The following is a 22,294-nucleotide window of genomic DNA, read 5'->3' as shown; positions in this document are numbered from 1 at the left end:
AGGCCAGGAACAAAGAACTAGGTGGAGTTAAATAGAGCAGCACCTAACGACTTAACCTCGTCACCTGAGGTAGGAAACTCAGAAGCCGCAGCCCCACTCACATCCACCAGAGGAAGCACATAGACAGAACCAGCCGAAGTACCACTCATGACCACAGGAGGGAGCTTGACCACAGAATTCACAACAGTACCCCCCCTTTGAGGAGGGGTCACCGAACCCTCACCAGAGCCCCCAGGCCGACCAGGATGAGCCAAATGAAAGGCACGAACCAGATCGGCAGCATGAACATCAGAGGCAAAGACCCAGGAATTATCTTCCTGACCATAACCCTTCCACTTAACCAGGTACTGGAGTTTCCGTCTCGAAATACGAGAATCCAAAATCTTCTCCACTATATACTCCAACTCCCCCTCAACCAAAACCGGAGCAGGAGGATCAATGGATGGAACCACAGGTGCCACGTATCTCCGCAACAATGACCTATGGAATACGTTATGGATGGAAAAAGAAGCTGGAAGGGTCAAAGAAAAGACACAGGATTAAGAACCTCAGAAATCCTATACGGACCAATGAAACGAGGCTTAAACTTAGGAGAGGAAACTTTCATAGGAATATAATGAGATGACAACCAAACCAAATCCCCAACACGAAGTCGGGGACCCACACAGCGCCTGCGGTTAGCGAAACGTTGAGCCTTCTCCTGAGACAATGTAAAATTGTCCACCACATGAGTCCAAATCTGCTGCAACCTATCCACCACAGTATCCACACCAGGACAGTCAGAAGACTCAACCTGCCCTGAAGAGAAACGAGGATGGAAACCAGAATTGCAGAAAAACGGTGAAACCAAAGTAGCCGAGCTGGCCCGATTATTAAGGGCGAACTCAGCCAAAGGCAAAAAGGACACCCAATCATCCTGATCGGCAGAAACAAAACATCTCAGATATGTTTCCAAGGTCTGATTGGTTCGTTCAGTCTGGCCATTTGTCTGAGGATGGAAAGCCGAGGAAAAAGACAAATCAATGCCCATCCTAGCACAAAAGGCTCGCCAAAACCTCGAAACAAACTGGGAACCTCTGTCAGAAACGATGTTCTCCGGAATGCCATGCAAACGAACCACATTCTGGAAGAACAATGGCACCAAATCAGAGGAGGAAGGCAATTTAGACAAGGGTACCAAAAGACCATCTTAGAGAAGCGATCACAAACAACCCAAATGACCGACATTTTTTGAGAGACGGGGAGATCCGAAATAAAATCCATAGAGATATGTGTCCAAGGCCTCTTCGGGACTGGCAAGGGCAAAAGCAACCCACTGGCACGAGAACAGCAGGGCTTAGCCCGAGCACAAATCCCACAGGACTGCACAAACGAACGCATATCCCGCGACAGAGACGGCCACCAAAAGGATCTAGCCACCAAATCTATGGTACCAAAGATTCCAGGATGACCAGCCAACACCGAACAATGAACCTCAGAGATAACGCTACTCGTCCATTTATCAGGGACAAACAGTTTCTCTGCTGGGCAACGGTCAGGTCTATTAGCCTGAAATTTTTGCAGCACCCGCCGCAAATCAGGGGAGATGGCAGACAAAATTACCCCATCTTTGAGAATACCCGCCGGCTCAGACAAACCCGGAGAGTCGGCCACAAAACTCCTAGACAGGGCATCCGCCTTCACATTTTTAGAGCCCGGAAGGTACGAAACCACAAAGTCAAAACGGGAGAAAAACAGCGACCAACGAGCCTGTCTAGGATTCAACCGTTTGGCAGACTCGAGATAAGTCAAGTTCTTGTGATCAGTCAAGACCACCACGCGATGCTTAGCTCCTTCAAGCCAATGACGCCACTCCTCGAATGCCCACTTCATGGCCAGCAACTCTCGATTGCCAACATCATAATTACGCTCAGCAGGCGAAAACTTCCTGGAAAAGAAGGCGCATGGTTTCATCACCGAGCCATCAGAACTTCTTTGCGACAAAACAGCCCCTGCTCCAATCTCAGAAGCATCAACCTCGACCTGGAACGGGAGCGAAACATCTGGTTGACACAACACAGGGGCAGAAGAAAAACGACGCTTCAACTCTTGAAAAGCTTCCACAGCAGCAGAAGACCAATTGACCACATCAGCACCCTTCTTGGTTAACTCAGTCAACGGTTTAGCAATACTAGAAAAATTATTGATGAAGCGACGATAAAAATTAGCAAAGCCCAGGAACTTTTGCAGACTCTTCAGAGATGTCGGCTGAGTCCAATCATAAATAGCCTGAACTTTAACAGGGTCCATCTCGATAGTAGAAGGGGAAAAAATGAACCCCAAAAATGAAACCTTCTGAACACCAAAGAGACACTTTGACCCCTTCACAAACAAAGAATTCGCACGCAGAACCTGGAACACCATTCTGACCTGCTTCACGTGAGACTCCCAATCATCCGAGAAGACCAAAATATCATCCAAGTATACAATCAGGAATTTATCCAGGTACTCTCGGAAGATGTCATGCATAAAGGACTGAAACACTGATGGAGCATTAGAAAGCCCGAATGGCATAACCAGGTACTCAAAATGGCCCTCGGGCGTATTAAATGCTGTTTTCCATTCATCACCCTGTTTAATACGCACAAGATTATACGCACCACGAAGATCTATCTTGGTGAACCAACTAGCCCCCTTAATCCGAGCAAACAAATCAGACAGCAGCGGCAAGCGGTACTGAAATTTGACCGTGATTTTATTTAGAAGGCGGTAATCAATACAAGGTCTCAGCGAACCATCCTTCTTGGCCACAAAAAAGAACCCTGCTCCCAATGGCGACGACGACGGGCGAATATGACCCTTCTCCAAGGATTCCTTTACGTAACTCCGCATAGCGGCGTGCTCAGGCACAGACAAATTAAACAGTCGACCCTTAGGAAACTTACTACCAGGAATCAAATCGATAGCACAATCACAATCCCTATGCGGAGGTAGGGCACTGGACTTGGGCTCATCAAATACATCCCGGTAATCTGACAAGAACTCTGGGACCTCAGAAGGGGTGGATGATGAAATAGACAGAAAAGGAACATCACCATGTACCCCCTGACAACCCCAGCTGGACACAGACATTGATTTCCAATCCAATACTGGGTTATGGACTTGTAGCCATGGCAACCCCAACACGACCACATCATGCAGATTATGCAACACCAAAAAGCGAATATCCTCCTGATGCACAGGAGCCATGCACATGGTCAGCTGGGTCCAGTACTGAGGCTTATTCTTGGCCAAAGGCGTAGCATCAATTCCTTTCAATGGAATAGGATACTGCAAGGGCTCCAAGAAAAACCCACAGCGCCTAGCATACTCCAAGTCCATCAAATTCAGGGCAGCGCCTGAATCCACAAATGCCATGACAGAATAGGATGACAAAGAGCAGATCAAAGTAACGGACAAAAGAAATTTCGACTGTACCGTACCAATGGTGGCAGACCTAGCGAACCGCTTAGTGCGCTTAGGACAATCGGAGATAGCATGAGTGGAATCACCACAGTAAAAACACAGCCCATTCTGACGTCTGTGTTCTTGCCATTCAGCTCTGGTCAAAGTCCTATCGCACTGCATAGGCTCAGGTCCATGCTCAGATAATACCGCCAAATGGTGCACAGTTTTACGCTCACGCAAGCGTCGACCGATCTGAATGGCCAAAGACATAGACTCATTCAGACCAGCAGGCACAGGAAATCCCACCATGACATCCTTAAGGGCTTCAGAGAGACCTTTTCTAAAAATTGCTGCCAGCGCACATTCATTCCATTGAGTGAGCACAGACCACTTCCTAAGCTTCTGACAATATATCTCTACCTCATCCTGACCCTGAGACAGAGCCAGCAAATTTTTCTCTGCCTGATCCACTGAATTAGGTTCATCATACAGCAATCCGAGCGCCAGAAAAAACGCATCAATATTACATAATGCAGGATCTCCTGGCGCAAGGGAAAATGCCCAGTCTTGATGGTCGCCACGTAATAAAGAAATAATGATCTTAACTTGTTGAACTGGGTCACCAGAGGAGCGGGGTTTCAAAGCCAGAAACAGTTTACAATTATTCTTAAAACTCAGAAACTTAGCTCTATCTCCAGAAAACAAATCAGGAATAGGAATTCTTGGCTCTAACATAGAATTCTGAACCACAAAGTCTTGAATATTTTGTACTCTTGCAGTGAGATGATCCACATAAGAAGACAGATCTTTAATGTCCATCACTACACCTGTGTCCTGAACCACCCAAATGTCTAGGGGAAAAGAAAGACAAAACACAGTACAGAGAAAAAAAATGGTCTCAGAACTTCTCTTTTCCCTCTATTGAGAAGCATTAGTACTTTGGGCCTCCAGTACTGTTATGAACAGGTGATTCAGAACCACAATGGACCTAGTGGTTAAGAGCACACAACGTGACCTGATAGTTACTAACATAGGACGAGCTCTGAGACGTGGGAACTCTGCTGACCGCAATCCCTAATCCTATCATACCACACTAGAGGTAGCCGTGGATTGCGCCTAACGCTCCCTATGCAACTCGGCACAGCCTGAGAAACTAGCTAGCCCTGAAGACAGAAAAATAAGCCTACCTTGCCTCAGAGAAATTCCCCAAAGGAAAAGGCAGCCCCCCACATATAATGACTGTGAGTTAAGATGAAAATACAAACACAGAGATGAAATAGATTTTAGCAAAGTGAGGCCCGACTTACTGAATAGACCGAGGATAGGAAAGATAGCTTTGCGGTCAGCACAAAAACCTACAAACAACCACGCAGAGGGGGCAAAAAGACCCTCCGCACCGACTAACGGTGCGGAGGTGCTCCCTCTGCGTCTCAGAGCTTCCAGCAAGCAAGAAAAACCAATATAGCAAGCTGGACAGAAAATATAGCAAACAAAAGTAACACAAGCAAAACTTAGCTTATGCAGGGCAGACAGGCCACAAGAACGATCCAGGAGAAAGCAAGACCAATACTGGAACATTGACTGGAGGCCAGGAACAAAGAACTAGGTGGAGTTAAATAGAGCAGCACCTAACGACTTAACCTCGTCACCTGAGGAAGGAAACTCAGAAGCCGCAGCCCCACTCACATCCACCAGAGGAAGAACATAGACAGAACCAGCCGAAGTACCACTCATGACCACAGGAGGGAGCTTGACCACAGAATTCACAACAGAACTGTTAGTGGATGGTTGTTCTTCTTTCTCGACAGCGTTTGTAGACTGCGGCTCATCTATCAATCTGATTGACTCCCAATTGGTCACACGTTGCAAGATAGGGACAGTTAGGCTCAAGACTCCAATCAAAGTGGTGGCCATTGACTCCTCCCCCCTCACAAAAGAGGGAATTCTCTTTATGTCTGATTAGTTTTCGCTCAGAGTGGGCTCTGCTCACGAGGAACAATTAAGTTGTTTAGTTCTGGACAATCTGCCAGCGGGCTTGGTGTTGGGCATGCCCTGGTTACAACGCCATAATCCAATCATTAATTGGAAAACTGGGGAGATTGTTCAATGGGGGTCTAATTGTTCTAAGTTGTGTTATAAGTCTGCGTTGTTGGTTAAACCTGTCAAACCTGTGTCTGTATCATCTGTCGAGCTGGAAGGTATTCCGGAGTACCTGATAGACTTCGAAGATGTGTTCTCAGAAAGCGAGGCCCAGTCTCTGGCTCCTGCTGACAAGCCGGGGGTAAGTTGTTTGTCCCGCTTCAGCTTCGACTTAAACTCCTGCAGGAGTTTCATGAATCCAAGCTTACAGCTCACCCTGGTATTTCGGCCACACGCCTGGTGGTGGCTAAGATTTTTTGGTGGCCTACTCTAAGTTCTGATGTTAAAAAATTCATTTCTGGTTGTGGGGTCTGCGCTCGTTCTAAAAACTCACATAGCCGGCCGGCTGGGGAACTTATGCCCTTGGCAGTTCCTGAAAGGCCATGGACTCACTTGTCCATGGACTTTATTACTAATCTTCCCCTGTCTAGGGGCAATACAGTGGTATGGGTAGTGGTGGACAGGTTCTCGAAGCAGGCTCATTTTGTACCTTTGACCGCACTACCTTCTGCTGAGACTTTATCCAGATTGTTTGTGCAGCATGTGGTCCGGTTGCATGGGGTACCCCTGAATGTGGTGTCTGATCGTGGGGTGCAGTTTGTGGCAAAGTTTTGGCGTCCTTTCTGTAAGAAATTGGGGATTTTTCTGTCTTTTTCATCTGCATACCATCCAGAGAGCAATGGTCAGACAGAACGCACTTATCAGTCTCTGGAACAGATCCTCAGATCTCTGACTTCCGCTAGACAGAATGACTGGTGTGATGTACTGCCATATTGGCGGAGTTCGCCTTCAATAGTCGGGTGAGCCAAGCTACCGGTATGTCTCCTTTCATGACATACCGTGTTTCGGGTTGGGGACGAAGTTTGGCTTTCCACGTGAAACATTAAGCTGAAGGTTCCTTCAGCCAAGTTGGGCCCCAAGTTCATTGGCCCATACAAGATTGTAGAAAAGATCAATCCAGTTGCATACAGATTGTGTCTACCAGTCTCATTCAAGATCCCTAATGTCTTCCATAAATTCCTACTGAAACCTTTTATGCCAGTTCGGGGGAAGTCTGGGTCCGCTGCGCCACCTGTTTTGGTTGAGGGACACATGGAATATGAGATTGATCACATCATGGATTCCAGGTTGGTGCGGCGGTCGGTACAGTATCTGGTTCATTGGAAGGGGTATGGGCCTGAGGACAGGTCCTGGGTTACGGCCTGCTTGGTACACTCAGATCGCTTGATTCGTGCATTTCATTCTAGGTATCCTGGTAAGCCTGGGGGTCCAGTGCCCCCCCGTTTAGAGGGGGGTACTGTCATGGTTTGTCTGGTTTGGTTCTTTTAGGGTTAACTCCTGTAGCCTCACACTAGTCCTGGGTAGACTTTTTATAGCCTCCTTCTGGGATTTTCCTTTGTCAGTGATACTTCCGCCCTTGGCTAAGTGTATTGACCCCTGAGTGTGTTTTGTGCTGTGTGCTGTTTTGCTTGATCTCCTGGCTTTTTGACTCGGTCTGCACTCTGGATATTGTTTATTGGATTCCCTCTCTGTACCTTCTCTGTCCGATCGGTATTGACCTCTGCTTGGCCCCTACTATCCTTTCGGTCTAGTCCCTTGGTACTGTTACCCTATCCTGTGCTCTGACCCCGGCCTGATCTGTTTATGTTTCTGTCTGTGCCCCTTGGTAGCTCTGTTCTTTAGTTACCTTTCTAGGAGTTTTCCTTCAGTTTCTAGCTCCCTGGAGCTTAGGCCATGCCCACCAGCAGTCAGGTGATTCAGGTCCTGTCAGGCCTGAAGTCATTCTTGCTTGCTCTGCATTTCTGGGAGTCTGTGGCTCTCTCTGGATCCTGTCTTTCCAGGAATTAGCATCGGTGAGTGTCGCTCATATCTCCCTGTCTGACACACACTTAATATAAGCTGCAACGCGGTCTGTGTGTGTCTTGCTTTGTCCCTCTCTCAAGCAACTTCCTCCTTCTTCATTCTCTCTACTTTATGCATTTATGCTAAAGTTTCTAGTCTTACCCTGCAGTACTGAGTTATGAAAAAAAGTTTCCTTACTTATTAACATATTACTTTTGTTCTTTTGTGTTGCAGAAAAAAAACATTGCTCATCAACAACCTATTTGCACTTGTAGCAGCATTATTGATATCGTTAGCGAATATAGCACAGGTTCCAGAAATGGTGATTATTGGTCGCTTTATGATTGGAGTTGATGGAGGTACAGTATAAAGCGCGTCATCTGTCTATATTGTATAGTGATTAGTGAGTGATCAGACACTGTAACACACACACGTGTTTCCTGCTTTTTAAGAAAGTTTGAGTTGAAGGTTGCACATAAATAATTGTGCTTAATTTAGAGTGGCATTTTCGGTATGACCACTGTAATTTGTAGAATTGAAGCTTAGCCACATTGCTCCTGCATACCGTCAGTTCATACGGCTAAACAACTAACTTAGGCAAGTTTCACACTAGCGTTTGGCAGGGCTGCGGATGGCAGCCTTTTTCATATGTTAAGCCCCGCCCACTGCCACGCCTCTTCCTTCAGCTCCGCCTATATCTGCATGCGTCCTGCGTACCCTATGTTTAACATTGGGCATGTAGGCCATGTGGATGTATGCGGATGCCTCTGCATGCGTTGTTTTGGTGCTGCGCCGACCGCAACAAAATGCAACATGTTGTGTTAGACGCAGGTCAAAACGACGCATGCAGAGGTATCCGCATACATCCACATGGCCTACGTGCCCAATGTTAAAGATAGGGTATGCAGGATGCATGCAGACGTAGGCGGAGCTGAAGGAAGAGGTGAGGCAGTGGGCGGGGCTTAACGGAGGAAGAAGGCTGCCATCCGCAGCCCTGCTGAACGCAAGTCTGAAACCAGCCTTATTCATGCCCCCTTATAATTTCATATAATGTTTCTTGCACTTAATTGTACTTATAGACATTAGAACGGTTCCACAGGTTTTTGTGATTCTTCCTGTTACTCACCTGGTACCTGGAGCAAGTCTCCACTGGTGGCTGTGGGTCCTGTAGACAACTGTTATGGACCTGGTGGTTAGGAGCACCCGGAATGACCTGATGGTTAAACTAACACAGGACAAGCTCTGGTAAGTGGGAGCTCTGCTGACCGCAACCCCTAATCCTATCACACACACTAGAAATAGCCGTGGAGCGTACCTAACTCTGCCTAGACGCCTCTTCACAGCCTAAGAGCTAACTACCCCTAGAGATAGGAAATAAAGCCTACCTTGCCTCAGAGAAATTCCCCAAAGAAAAAGGCAGCCCCCCACAAATATTGACTGTGAGTTAAGATGAAAGTCACAAACACAGGAATGAAACAAGTTTCAGCAAAGGGAGGCCAGACTTACTAAACAGACTGAGGATAGAAAAGGTAACTTTGCGGTCAGCACAAAAAACTACAAAAAGACCACGCAGAGTGTGCAAAAAGACCCCCGCACCGACTCACGGTGCGGAGGTGCCACTCTGCATCCCAGAGCTTCCAGCTAGCAAGGCAAAATCATGATAGCAAGCTGGACAAGAAAACAAAGAACAACAAATAAACTAGCAGGGACTTAGCTTCTGCTGGAGTAGACAGGTCACCAGAAAGATCCAAGAGCGAACTGAACCAGTACTAGAACATTGACAGCTGGCATGGAGTAACGATCTGAGTGGAGTTAAATAGAGCAGCCAGCCAAAGAATAAACTAGGTCACCTGTGGAAGGAACCTCAGAACCAGCAGCTCCACTCACAGCCACCAGAGGGAGTCCATGGACAGAACTCGCCGAAGTACCATTCATAACCACAGGAGGGAGTTCAATAACAGAATTCACAACAGACAACCGCTTCTGTAATCCAGACAACCACTTCTCCACTGCTACCATGATATTATCTGTCTCACGGCCTGATAATAATAATCTTTATTTTTTATATAGCGCTAACATATTCCACAGAGCTGTACAGGTTGCACACATTATCGCTGTCCCCGATGGGGCTCACAATCTAGAATCTATATCAGTATGTCTTTGGAATGTGGGAGGAAACCGGAGAACCCGGCGGAAACCCACGCAAACACGGAGAGAACATACAAACTCCTGCCTCCTCTCATTTCCACACAGCAGTATCAGGTGGCTGAGGCACCCACCATATATAATATAGATTACATCACACCCAGGGGCCTATTTATTTCACAAAAATGCTTGTATTTGGTGGTAAAAATCATTCTGGAATTGAATTACAATTACAATCAAAATGTTGTGCCATTTTACTTCTTCAGTCCCTTTGTTTCCCTGTAAATTCAACTTTTATGTGATCTGTGGTCATAAATCAACGGAGAGGAGCTCAGAAAAAGACAAAGTTTCAAACTTCTCATCACACCTTGATTGACAGATTCTCAGTTAGCTCTTTCAGAAGCTCAAATCAGAGACTATTAAAGACAAACGGTGCCATTTTTTTTCTGAAACCCAAATACATGAATTTATAGCATTACTCAAGCAATTTTTTTTATTGCAATGCTGGAGTGATGCTATTAATCTAAGTTCCCTGATCTCAGTCTTATATTTACCAGCCGCTGTCTTCTGCTCTTCTGGGAACCGCTCCGGTCCCGCACCATCGTCTTTTACCGCAACTTTTGTCTGACCAGAAGTCAAAGGTTGGTAATGGTCACAAGCTCTCAGTGTAAGTCAATGAGACCCTAGTTCTGGCTCTCATAGACTTGTGACATCCGGATCACCCAGCAAACACTGGACTGATCCAGCAGGTCACAAACTTCTGTGTGACTGAAGCGGCGCCGATAACAGGTGAAGACAGCGGCTGGTAAGCATGAGGCTAGGTGAAGGAACTTAGATTAGAAGCACCACTCCAGCACTGCATTAAAAAGTATGCTAGAGTGGTGCTTTAAATAAAAATAAATAAATAAATCGCCTCCAAAGGAGAAAAACCAACATCCTTGCCTAGCTGACTCCTAATTTTTCTGCTTCCCATCACTTGTCTTATCTATTGCATTATTTCTGTGCCCTGTTGTGTATGACTATGTGACTCTTCAGATTTTGTATTATTCTATACCTGATGAAGAGACCTGAGTAGTCGCAAAAGTTTGCATTTATAACCATCTTTTCAGTTAGCCATTTAAAGGTATCCACCACTGAGGACTCTCAAATCTAAATATTTTTCTATCTACTGGCTAACACGGTACACATATATGAATATATTTTCTGTATCAACCATATCCTCCTTCTTTTCATCACTAAAGCTCAAAGTGGGCAAAAACAAACTCATCATCTTTGCTCCATTCCACTTAATTCCCCTACCTGATAAACATCACGCTTTCCCTTGTACCGGAAGTCAGCTGCCTCAGAGTAACCCTTGACTCTGCTGTGTTCTTCTGCAGATCCAAGCTCTTACAACCTCCTGCTGCCTCCAACTCAAAAATATTTCTAGAATTCATCATTTCTTCATCCCAGAATCTACTAAACTGTTAGTGCATGCCCTCATCATCTCCCACCTTGACTACTGGAACATTCTCTTCTGCGGCATCCCTTCTAACACACTCGCACCTCTCCAGTTCATCCTTAACTCTGATGCCTGACTAATCCATCTCTCCCCTTGCTACGCCTCCACTTCTTCTCTCTTCATATACCCTATAGAGCTGTCCATAATCTGTCTCTTCCATGTATCCTCAAACTAAATTCCTGATGTATTCCCACACATAGTCTCTGGTCCTCCCAAGATCACCATCTTTCCGCTACACTCATGCGTTCCTCACTCAGTCACCTCCAAGACTTCCACTGAGTATTCCCCATCCTTTGGAATTCTGTGCCCCAACATGTCTGATTGTCCATCACATTTGGAACTTTCAGATGGAACTTGAATACAAATTTCCTCCAGAAAGCTTACAGCCTGCTATGACCTCGCTGCCACCTCACCACCACCGAAGCTGCCGTGACCGTCCAAACTACTGTCTCCTACCCCATTATCCTGTAGACAGTCGGTCCATGAGGGCAGGGCCCTCTCCCTTTTCTATCAGTTTGTCACTGTTAGTTTGTTCATTGTAATCTATATTTGTATTTTGCATGCAACCCTTTTTATGTATATGGCACCATGAAATCAGTGGTGCTCTAGAAATAAATATTAATAATAATAATAATTTATATGATGTTGTTTGTTCAAATTGTATTCACCCACCTTCCATGGCAAGGAGACCTTATTCAGATAGATCCATACTCTAAATGTTAGTTTTGTCCAACAGATTTACCTCTTCAGAATGAGTGTAATGACTATTATGTCTATGTATTCTCCAGCATGGTGATGACATAGACTATATATTTTGATCTTGGACTATGCAAGGTCTAATGACACGCTGCATGTTTAGTTTCATAAGAAAGCTTTAGATGAGCTGAACATTTAATAATATTCATAAATAATCCATATCACTCATAATAATCTATTAACATAAAATAACAGGCAGATCTCTGATGATAAAATCTTGACATTATTTTCAGGTATAGCTCTCAGCACCCTTCCAATGTATCTTAATGAAATATCACCGAAGAGGATCCGTGGGTCTCTGGGTCAAATCACAGCGATACTGATATGTGTGGGAGTATTTACCGGTCAAGTCTTGGGTTTGCCAGAAATATTTGGGCAGGTAAGAAATGTGTCTCTTTAGTTTTTCCAAAACCGAAAATGATTCATGCTGCCCAAACCACAAGCAGCATGGCTGAGAGCCTGGCCGTGACATTTCAGAGAGCATGTCGTTAGAAGAGCCAGCTGGAGACCATAGGAAGAGACATGACTTGTCCGGTGCTGCCTCCAGCTAACTTCTCTCTGCTCTACCCTAGGTGATTGACAGGTCTGTCCCATAGCAAGAAACCTGTAAATGATCTGGACCAGCACTGGGAAAAGTGACACCAGACAAAGTCTCATATATTCCTATGCTCCACGGCCAGCTTTAAAGGGGTTGTCCACTACTTTCAATTAACCCCCTGTAAGACTCATGCTGGTGTGGTAGATGGAGGCAGGTATATCTCGCCCAGGTGTTTGTCCTATGTGAATTAGGCCACTCAGTATCTTCAGGGTGCTAATGGGTTAATGATTGCAGGAATAAAAGATGACCAGCTGGGTGTTTCCAGTGTCTGCCTGGGGCACACAGATTGCCTGCCTGTGTGAGACAAACGTGAGTGAAGAGCTCTGCTCAAGATCTGTGTGATGTTAGCTGGGTGGGAGAAGCCCCCCCAGTTGTTGAGATAGCAACGTATTTGTTTAGTTAGTGCCGGACAGGCTAGGATTTATTTTTATGTTTTGTTTTTTGTGTTGCTTTCACGTTAATAAATCTGACCTGAGGTCAGCCTGCTCAGAAACCTGCTGTACGCCTCAGATTCAATGCACAAACCACGTGGCCTTTGACCCCAGCAAAGGCGATCCCAGAGTGTTTTGTCACATTGGGGTGGAGAACGCGGGCATACCGTGGCACAGGCGACAGCATGGAAGACGTGGTGAAAGCCTTAGTACAGTCCACTGCCGTACAGCAGCAGGCCACTGCCGCACAGCACGAAGCTAATCGCTTGATGGCCGCACAGCTGAAGGAGTTAGTGGACATGACGGTTGCAGACCGCCAACTTCTCCAACAGGTGGCGCAGCGCCTGGTGAGCATGCCTGACGCTGACCCGGAAGCAGAGTCCAGAAGGATCCATGTGAGTCGATACTGGCAAAAGCTGACTGCAGAAGATGACGTCGAGGCATACCTGACCACGTTTGAGCGGACGGCGTTGAGAGAGAAGTGGCCGAAGGCACGATGGGCCGACTTGATTGCCCCGTTTCTCTCCGGCGAGGCCCAAAAAGCTTACCATGATTTGGACCCGGAGGTCGCTCAGGACTTTGAGAAACTGAAAGCTGAGATCCTGGCCCGGCTGGGTGTGACGACGGCTGTCCGGGCACAGAGGGTACATCAGTGGACATACCAGCAAGATAAACCGGCGCGGTCTCAGATGTTCGACCTGATCTACTTAACAAAGAAATGGCTGCAACCCGAGGTACTGACAATACCCGAAATAATCCAGCGGGTTGTCCTGGACAAGTACCTGAGAGTACTACCCCCAGCGCTGAAAAGGTGGGTAAGCCAAGGAAATCCCACGACAGCAGATCAACTTGTGGAGTTGGTCGAGCGTTATTCCGTGGCAGAAGGACTTCCCGACGACACCGCCAACCCCCGGTCTGTGCCTCCTCCTCGTGGAACCGGTAAGACTGTTCCAGGGACCACGGGTGAAGGAAAATCGCTTAAAACTGTGGGGGAGGAGTCCGGGACTGCTCGCACTCCGAGACCAAGAGTATTGGACGTTGGTCTCAGTAGGGGACCTGTTAGGTGTTTCCGCTGCCATGAGAAGGGTCATGTTTCTGCGAACTGTCCTGTTACCGCTGAACCCATGCAGTGCGACGTTATAGACTCTAGAAAACGCATGTCTTTGGTTATACAGCTAGTGAGTGTGAATGCGGGTCAAAATGATACAGTGAAACACCTGTGTGAATTATCTGTTGATGGGAAAAATGTTGTGGCATTACTAGACTCTGGAAGTGTGGTGACTCTGGTGAAAGCTAGTCTGGTGGCACTTCCGTCTGGTCCGTCTGACAAGTTTTCTGTGACGTGTGTGCATGGTGACACCCGCTCGTACTTAACAGCGGTCATATGGATTTCTACTCCCTATGGGTCAGTGCAGCACAAAGTGGGACTCGTCCCCGCATTGTTACAGGATGTAATCCTGGGCAGGGATTTTCCCTATTTCTGGCAGTTGTGGGAGAATCAGTTGCTCCTTCACGGTAGCTGTACCCGTGAATCTTCTCCCATGCCATCTGGAGGTCCCGAGTCCCTAGAGGAGACCCCACAGGAAGATGTTGCTGGGGAGGTTAGTGAATCTAACCTTCAGTACCCCTTCGCCGTCATGGCGGGGGAAACAGAGGAAACTGAGGAACCTCAGCGAGAGGCGGAGGCAGACAGCCATCTGGCACCCTGCCTGCCAGATTTGGGAGTCCAGGTGGATGATTTCCACAGCGAGCAAATGAAAGATCCTACCCTGACTCCGGCTAGGAAAAATGTAAAAATGATAGATGGGGTACCCGTAGAACCTGACACTAGGCTAGCGTACCCGTATATGGTTCTTGAAAATGATTTGCTCTACCAGGTAGAAAAAAAAGGGGAAGACACAGTGCAACGGTTAGTGGTACCCAAACCTTATCGGCGGAAGGTACTGGATTTGGCCCACGGACATATAATGGGGGGACATCTGGGGGTACAGAAAACCACAGAAAGGATATTGCATTGTTTTGTGTGGCCTGGAATACATTGTGATGTGCGTAACTATTGTGAGTCCTGTCCAGAGTGCCAAATCGCGGCCCCTAAATCTCAGTTCCGTAGCCCTTTGGTACCCCTTCCTATCATCGGGGTCCCTTTTGAGAGAATTGGGATGGATTTGGTTGGGCCCCTTCCCCGATCCGCACGTGGGCACCAACATATCCTCGTCATCGTGGACTATGCCACTCGTTACCCGGAAGCCGTCCCTTTGCGTAACACAGCTACCAAGACGATCGCCAAGGAATTGGTACAAGTGTTTAGTCGGGTGGGAATTCCAAAACAGATACTCACCGACCAGGGGACTCCCTTTATGTCGAGGGTAATGAAGGAGCTCTGCAGGCTCTTACAAATAGACCCGTTGCGCACGTCTGTCTATCACCCTCAAACAGATGGCCTGGTTGAGCGCTTCAACAAAACCTTAAAACAGATGCTCCGGAAGGCGATAGACAAAGATGGGAAGAACTGGGATTACTTGTTACCCTATTTGCTGTTTGCCATTAGGGAAGTTCCCCAGTCTTCCACAGGGTTTTCGCCTTTCGAACTGTTGTACGCCCGTCGTCCCCTGGTAATGCTGGACGTCGCAAAAGAAACCTGGGAAGGTCAAGTCACTCCCTTTAAAACGGTGATCGACCATGTAACACAAATGCAGGATCGTATTGCCGCTGTCATGCCCATTGTTAGGGACCATATGTTACAGGCCCAGGGAGCCCAGAGGCAAAGTTATGATAGAGGCGCTAAGGTCCGTACATTTGCACCCGGCGATAGGGTGTTGGTCCTAATCCCTACGGTGGATAGTAAATTCCTGGCGAAATGGCAGGGCCCATTTGAGGTCCGAGAAAGAGTTGGTGAAGTGAACTATAAAGTGTACCAGCCGGGTAAGAGAAAACCGGAACAGATTTATCATGTGAATCTGATAAAATCCTGGAAAGACCGCTCTGCCCTAACGGCGGATCTGCCCCGTCCGGTTTGTTCACCTACTGTACCAGAAGTGCAGGTTGCTGAGACTCTCTCAGAACGACAAAAATCTGAGGTTAAGCAATTTTTGTTACAGAACCGACAGTTTTTCTCCGAAAAACCTGGCCGGACTAAGTTGGTGAAACATGAGATTGTCACAGAGCCTGGCGTCACTGTTCATGTGAAGCCCTACCGGATTCCGGAAGCCCGCCGTGAAGCCGTCTCCCGGGAAGTGATGGCAATGTTGGACTTAGGAGTCATTGAGGAGTCACACAGCGCCTGGTCCAGTCCAATTGTGTTGATACCTAAACCGGATGGCTCCATCCGGTTTTGTAATGACTTTAGGAAACTGAATGCAGTTTCTAAATTTGATGCGTACCCTATGCCCCGGGTCGATGAGTTGATCGACCGGCTTGGTAAAGCCCGATACATTACGACCCTGGATTTAACAAAGGGGTACTGGCAGATTCCTCTGGCCGAGGCGGCCAGAGAGAAGACGGCATTTGCTACACCGGAAGGTCTGTTCCAGTATGTCTATATGCCGTTTGGACTTCACGGAGCTCCCGCAACGTTCCAGAGATTGATGGATCGAGTCTTGAGGCCTCACAGACAGTACGCTTCTGCCTACCTGGATGACATCGTAAGTTACAGCATGGAATGGGAAACTCATCTCCAGAAGGTACAAGCGGTGATTGATGACCTGCGAGATGCAGGTTTAACGGCAAACCCCAAGAAATGCCACATCGGGCTTGAAGAAGCCCGATACTTGGGCTACGTGATTGGCCGAGGAGTGGTTAAACCCCAGATCGACAAAATACAGGCAATTCAGGGCTGGCCACAACCAGTGAACAAGAAACAAGTGCAGGCTTTCCTGGGGATTGCCGGCTATTATCGTCGGTTCATACCCAATTTTGCAGCCATGGCTACTCCCTTGACGGATCTTACCAAGGGGAAGGGTTCCGTCATGGTAAAATGGACCTCAGCTGCTGAAGAGGCCTTCCACAGCCTGAAACGGGCTTTGTGCTCTCAGCCCGTACTAGTGACTCCTGATTTCAGCAGCGAGTTTATGGTACAAACTGATGCCTCTGATACTGGTGTCGGAGCTGTACTTTCCCAGGTGAGGGACGGAGTCGAACACCCGGTCCTCTATCTCAGTCGGAAACTGAATGTACATGAGCAGAGGTATGCGGTGGTTGAAAAAGAGTGCCTAGCCATTAAATGGGCTCTCGACTCCCTCAAGTATTACCTGGCTGGTAGGAAGTTTAGGCTGGTCACAGACCATGCCCCTCTCAAGTGGATGCACCTCCACAAGGACCGTAATAGTCGGGTAACCCGGTGGTTCCTTGCCCTGCAGGCTTACTCTTTTACGGTGGAGCACCGACCTGGGGTGCAGATGGGGAACGCCGATGCCCTATCCCGAGTGCACTGTTTCAAAAGTGTTCTTGCTCGACCGGAGTGGTCTGAGCAAGGGGGGGGATATGTAAGACTCATGCTGGTGTGGTAGATGGAGGCAGGTATATCTCGCCCAGGTGTTTGTCCTATGTGAATTAGGCCACTCAGTATCTTCAGGGTGCTAATGGGTTAATGATTGCAGGAATAAAAGATGACCAGCTGGGTGTTTCCAGTGTCTGCCTGGGGCACACAGATTGCCTGCCTGTGTGAGACAAACGTGAGTGAAGAGCTCTGCTCAAGAATTGTGTGATGTTAGCTGGGTGGGAGAAGCCCCCCCCAGTTGTTGAGATAGCAACGTATTTGTTTAGTTAGTGCCGGACAGGCTAGGATTTATTTTTATGTTTTGTTTTTTGTGTTGCTTTCACGTTAATAAATCTGACCTGAGGTCAGCCTGCTCAGAAACCTGCTGTACGCCTCAGATTCAATGCACAAACCACGTGGCCTTTGACCCCAGCAAAGGCGATCCCAGAGTGTTTTGTCACACCCCCAATGTACCCCCCCGGGGCCCCCAATGAATTGTGCCATTACCTTCTATTGACGTTTTGGCCTGTGAGCGGCGCTATGGCTGCAGCTGGGTACGGGTCACATGACCCCCAGACTGCAGCCGCCGCTCATTTCCGCCGATGTCACGTCAATTTCCAGGCTCTAGAAATTGACGTGATGTCAGCAGCAGGCGTGACCAGCCCCCACAGTCAGCAGTCACTCATCAAGAGTGACTGGGCTGGGGGCGGGGCTAGGGGCTGCCTGCAGGGCTGTGCTGAGGGCAGGCGGGGCTCTGTGTGTGCTCACTGCTCAGTGGCATGCTGGGATCTGAGGACAGGGCTGTGCTGCGGTCGCCGGGGGTCTGCCCGCCGGCGCTGGTGTTTCTGCCCGCCGGTGCTTGTGCCCGCCGGCGTCGGTGTTTCTGCCCACCGGTGCCCGCCGGTGCTTGTGCCCGCCGGCGCCGGTGCTTGTGCCCGCCGGTGTTTCTGCCCGCCGGTGCCCGCCGGTGCCGGTGCTTGTGACCGCCGGCGCTGTGCGTGTGTGTGTGCCGGCGCTGTGCGTGTGTGTGTGCCGGCGCTGTGTGTGTGTGTGTGCCGGCGCTGTGCGTGTGTGTGTGCCGGCGCTGTGCGTGTGTGTGTGTGTGTGCCAGCGCTGTGCGTGTGTGTGTGTGTGTGTGTGTGTGCAGGCGCTGTGTGTGTGTGTGTGTGCCGGCGCTGTGCGTGTGTGTGTGTGTGCCGGCGCTGTGCGTGTGTGCGCCGAGGCTGTGCGTGTGTGTGTGTGCCGACGCTCTGTGTGTGCGCCGACGCTCTGTGTGTGTGCCAGCGCCGTGCGTGTGTGTGTGTGTGTGTGCGTGCCGACGCTGTGCGTGTGTGTGCAGGCATCGTCCGATGGGACTACAAGTCCCATCGGGCTCTGCCTGCTACACTGACAGTGAGTGACACATTAGCCAATGATGGGACAGTAGTAGTCCCATCATCCGGCTAATGTGTTGAATGTAAAAAAAACAAAACACAGTACATACATACATACAACACACCATGCGACTACATGCACCATGCAACGACATGCACCATGCAACGACATGCACCATGCGACGACATGCACCATGCGGCGACATGCACCATGCGACAACATGCACCATGCGACGACATGCACCATGCTACATGCGCCATGCGACGACATGCGCCATGCGACGACATGCGCCATGCGACGACATGCGCCATGCGACGACTTGCACCATGCGACAACATGCACCATGCGACAACATGCGACATGCACCAAGCGGCTACATGCATCATGCGCCGACATGCGACATGCGCCATGCGACGACATGCACCATGCGGCGACATGCTACATGCACCATGCGCCGACATGCACCATGCGACGACATGCGCCATGCGACGACTTGCACCATGCGACAACATGCACCATGCGCCGACATGCAACATGCACCATGCGCCGACATGCTACATGCACCATGCGCCGACATGCGACATGCACCATGCGACATGCACCATGCGACGACATGCAGCATGTGACGACATTCGACATGCACCATGCGACGACATGCACCATGCGCCGACATGCACCATGCGACATGCACCACGCGGCGACATGCACCATGCGGCGACATGCGACATGCACCATGCGACGACATGCACCATGCGGCGACATGCTACATGCACCATGCGGCGACATGCACCATGCGACGACATGCGACATGCACCATGCGACGACTTGCACCATGCGACAACATGCGACATGCACCATGCGCCGACATGCTACATGCACCATGCGCCGACATGCACCATGCGACGACATGCAGCATGCGACAACATGCGACATGCACCTTTTGACGACATGCACCATGCGACGACCTGCACCATGCGCCGACATGCACCATGCGACATGCGACATGCACCATGCGACAACATGCGACATGCACCATGCGACGACATGCGACATGCACCATGCAACATGCACCAACATGCGACATGCTACATGCACCATGCGCCGACATGCACCATGCGACGACATGCACCATGCGACGACATGCGACATGCAGTACATACATACTACAGACATACAGTACATATAACATAGAGTACATACTCACCATCACTTGTCACTTTGTTCCCCGAAGCCATTGTCACCTGTAAAAAATATTAAAATAATAAACAAACAATATACTCCCTGTCCGCAGAAATCCAATTAAAACGAGTGTCCCACGACGATCTCCCGTGGAGAGCAGGAGCATCAGTTGATGCGACCACTCTCCAGAGGCTCCAGGAACACAATGATGGAAGGTATCCTTCCATCATGTATTCCTCACAAGGTATTCCTACGCCCCTGTGAGAAAATAGTCCCTAGTCTCACTATTGGCATTGCTGGGTGAGACATTTTCCTACGCAGCAATTGCCATAAAGTGAGACCAGTGAACTAGAGTAACCTCAGTGATGCACTGCAGGAGCCATTGTCTCCTGTCACTGTGTCACTGAAGGTCCTATAGAGCAGTGACATCACCCGATGTCACTGTTCTATAGGGGAGATCGTCGTGGGACACTCGTTATTAATTGGACTGCGTCGGACAGGGAGTATACGGTTTATTATTTTACTTTTTTTTGCAGGCGCTGAAGTATGGTAAGTATGGTTAAATGAAGAATATTAAAATACTTTTTTCCAAATGTGTGTGTGTTTTATTAAACCTTTCTTACTATTGGATTAGTAATGGATAGGCGTCTTATTGACGCCTCTCCGTTATTAACCCGGCTTAATGTGACCTTACAATAGCAAGGTGACATTAACCCCTTATTACCCCATATCCCACCGCTACTCGGGAGTGGGAAGAGAGGGGCTAAGTGCCGGAATTGGCGCATCTTACAGATGCGCCATTTCTGGGATGGCTGCGGACTGGTATTTGTAGCCGGGGGGAGGGGGGGGGGCAATATCCATGGCCCCTCTCTAGGCTATGAATATAAGCCCGCAGCTGTCTGCGTAGCATTTCTGGCTATAAAATATAGGGGGACCCCACGTCATTTTTTTGGGGGGTCCCCCTATTTTAATAGCCAGTAAAGGCTACGCAGACAGCTGCGGGCTGATATTCATAGCAGGCTACAAATATTGGCCCCCGGCCGTCGGCTTTCCCCCTCTGGCGCAGAGAATTGCGCGGGAGCCCACGCCGTTTTTTTCTTTATTTTTAAAAAATTCAACGCTCATTAAGGCCTCTTTCACTCTTGTGTCAGTACAGGTCCGTCGCTATGCGTCGGGCCGACGCACCGACGCACGTTGTGAAATTTGTGTACGAAGTGGGCAGCGGATGCAGTTTTTCAACGCATCCGCTGCCCATTCTGAATTGCGGGGAGGAGGGGGCGGAGTTTCTGCCGCGCATGCGCAGTAGAAAATAGCGGGCGCAACGGCCAAAAAAACGTTCACTTGAACTTTTTTTCGTGCCGACGGTATTCCAAAACACGACTGATCCGTAGCACGACGGACGCGACTTGTGGCCATCTGTCGTTAATACAAGTCTATGGGTGAAACGCATCCTGCGAGCACATTTGCAGGATCCGTTTTTTTCCACCGGAACGTTTTTTTTCCGCCGGATGTTTTTTTTTTCCACCAGATCTGTTTTTTCCACCGGATCCGTTTATTTTCGCCGAATCCTTTTTTTTACACCAGATCCGTTTTTTCTCATAGAGTTGTATTAGCGCCGGATTAGACCTGATGGCCACACGTTTCATCCATTTTTTGCAGGATACGTCAAAAAAGCTGTTTCCGCCGGACGGAAAACACATACAGAGAAACGGTTTTTCGGTACGTCGAAAAAATGCACAGCGACGGATCTAGCAAAAAACGGATGAAACGTGTAGCCATCAGGCGCACTCCGGCGCTAATGCAACTCTGAGAAAAAAACGGATACGGCAGAAAAAAAAAGATTCGGCGAAAAAAAACTGATCCTGCAAATGTGCTCGCATATAGTATATAAGACAGCCTCCCCCATAGAATATAATATACCCCCCATAGTATATAAGACAGCCTCCCCATAGAATAGAATATACCCCCGCAGTAGTATATAACACAGCCACATCTATAATATAACACTGGGAGCGTTACTCTGTCCGAAGCCTTTGTAGACTGCGCAAGCGCCGGCGCAGTCTGGACCCCACAGAGTGACGCTCCCAGGAGATCGCGGTATGCGTAAACACTGAACGCACACCGCGATCTCCAACGGAGAGGCAGGGACGCGCCAGGAGGGTAAGCATAAGCTATATTCACCTGTCCCCCGTTCCAGCGCTGTGTGCGGCTCCGGCTCCCGGGTCCTCTGCCTGTGATTTTCACAGTTCAGAGGGCGCGATGACGCGCTTAATGCGCGCCGCCCTCTGATTGAACAGTCACAGCCAGAGGACCCGGAAGAAGTGGCGTGCAGCGCTGGAACAGGGGACAGGTGAATATAGCAAGTGTCGGTGGCCTGAGCTAGCGGCAATACCGGCACCTGACCCCCACAGCGCGCCGGTGTCCCCGCC

The 22,294-nt window shown here is 48.8% G+C and overlaps 1 protein-coding gene across 7 annotated transcripts in view; it reads left to right on the top strand.

The window, feature by feature from the left end:
* The window catches only part of SLC2A9 (solute carrier family 2 member 9), a 574,319-nt gene that overhangs the window by 191,074 nt on the left and 360,951 nt on the right, over positions 1–22,294 (top strand). For all 7 annotated transcript variants that reach the window (XM_069744845.1, XM_069744847.1, XM_069744851.1 and 4 more), the window contains 2 exons: positions 7,642–7,766; positions 12,043–12,188. In XM_069744845.1, the coding sequence (XP_069600946.1) occupies positions 7,642–7,766; positions 12,043–12,188 (271 nt within the window). The remainder of the gene's footprint in view (positions 1–7,641; positions 7,767–12,042; positions 12,189–22,294) is intronic.

The sequence above is a fragment of the Ranitomeya imitator genome, chromosome 1, assembly GCF_032444005.1.
Source record: "Ranitomeya imitator isolate aRanImi1 chromosome 1, aRanImi1.pri, whole genome shotgun sequence".
In the NCBI taxonomy this organism is placed as follows: Eukaryota; Metazoa; Chordata; class Amphibia; order Anura; family Dendrobatidae; genus Ranitomeya; species Ranitomeya imitator.
This window is presented reverse-complemented; position numbering and strand designations above follow the sequence as displayed.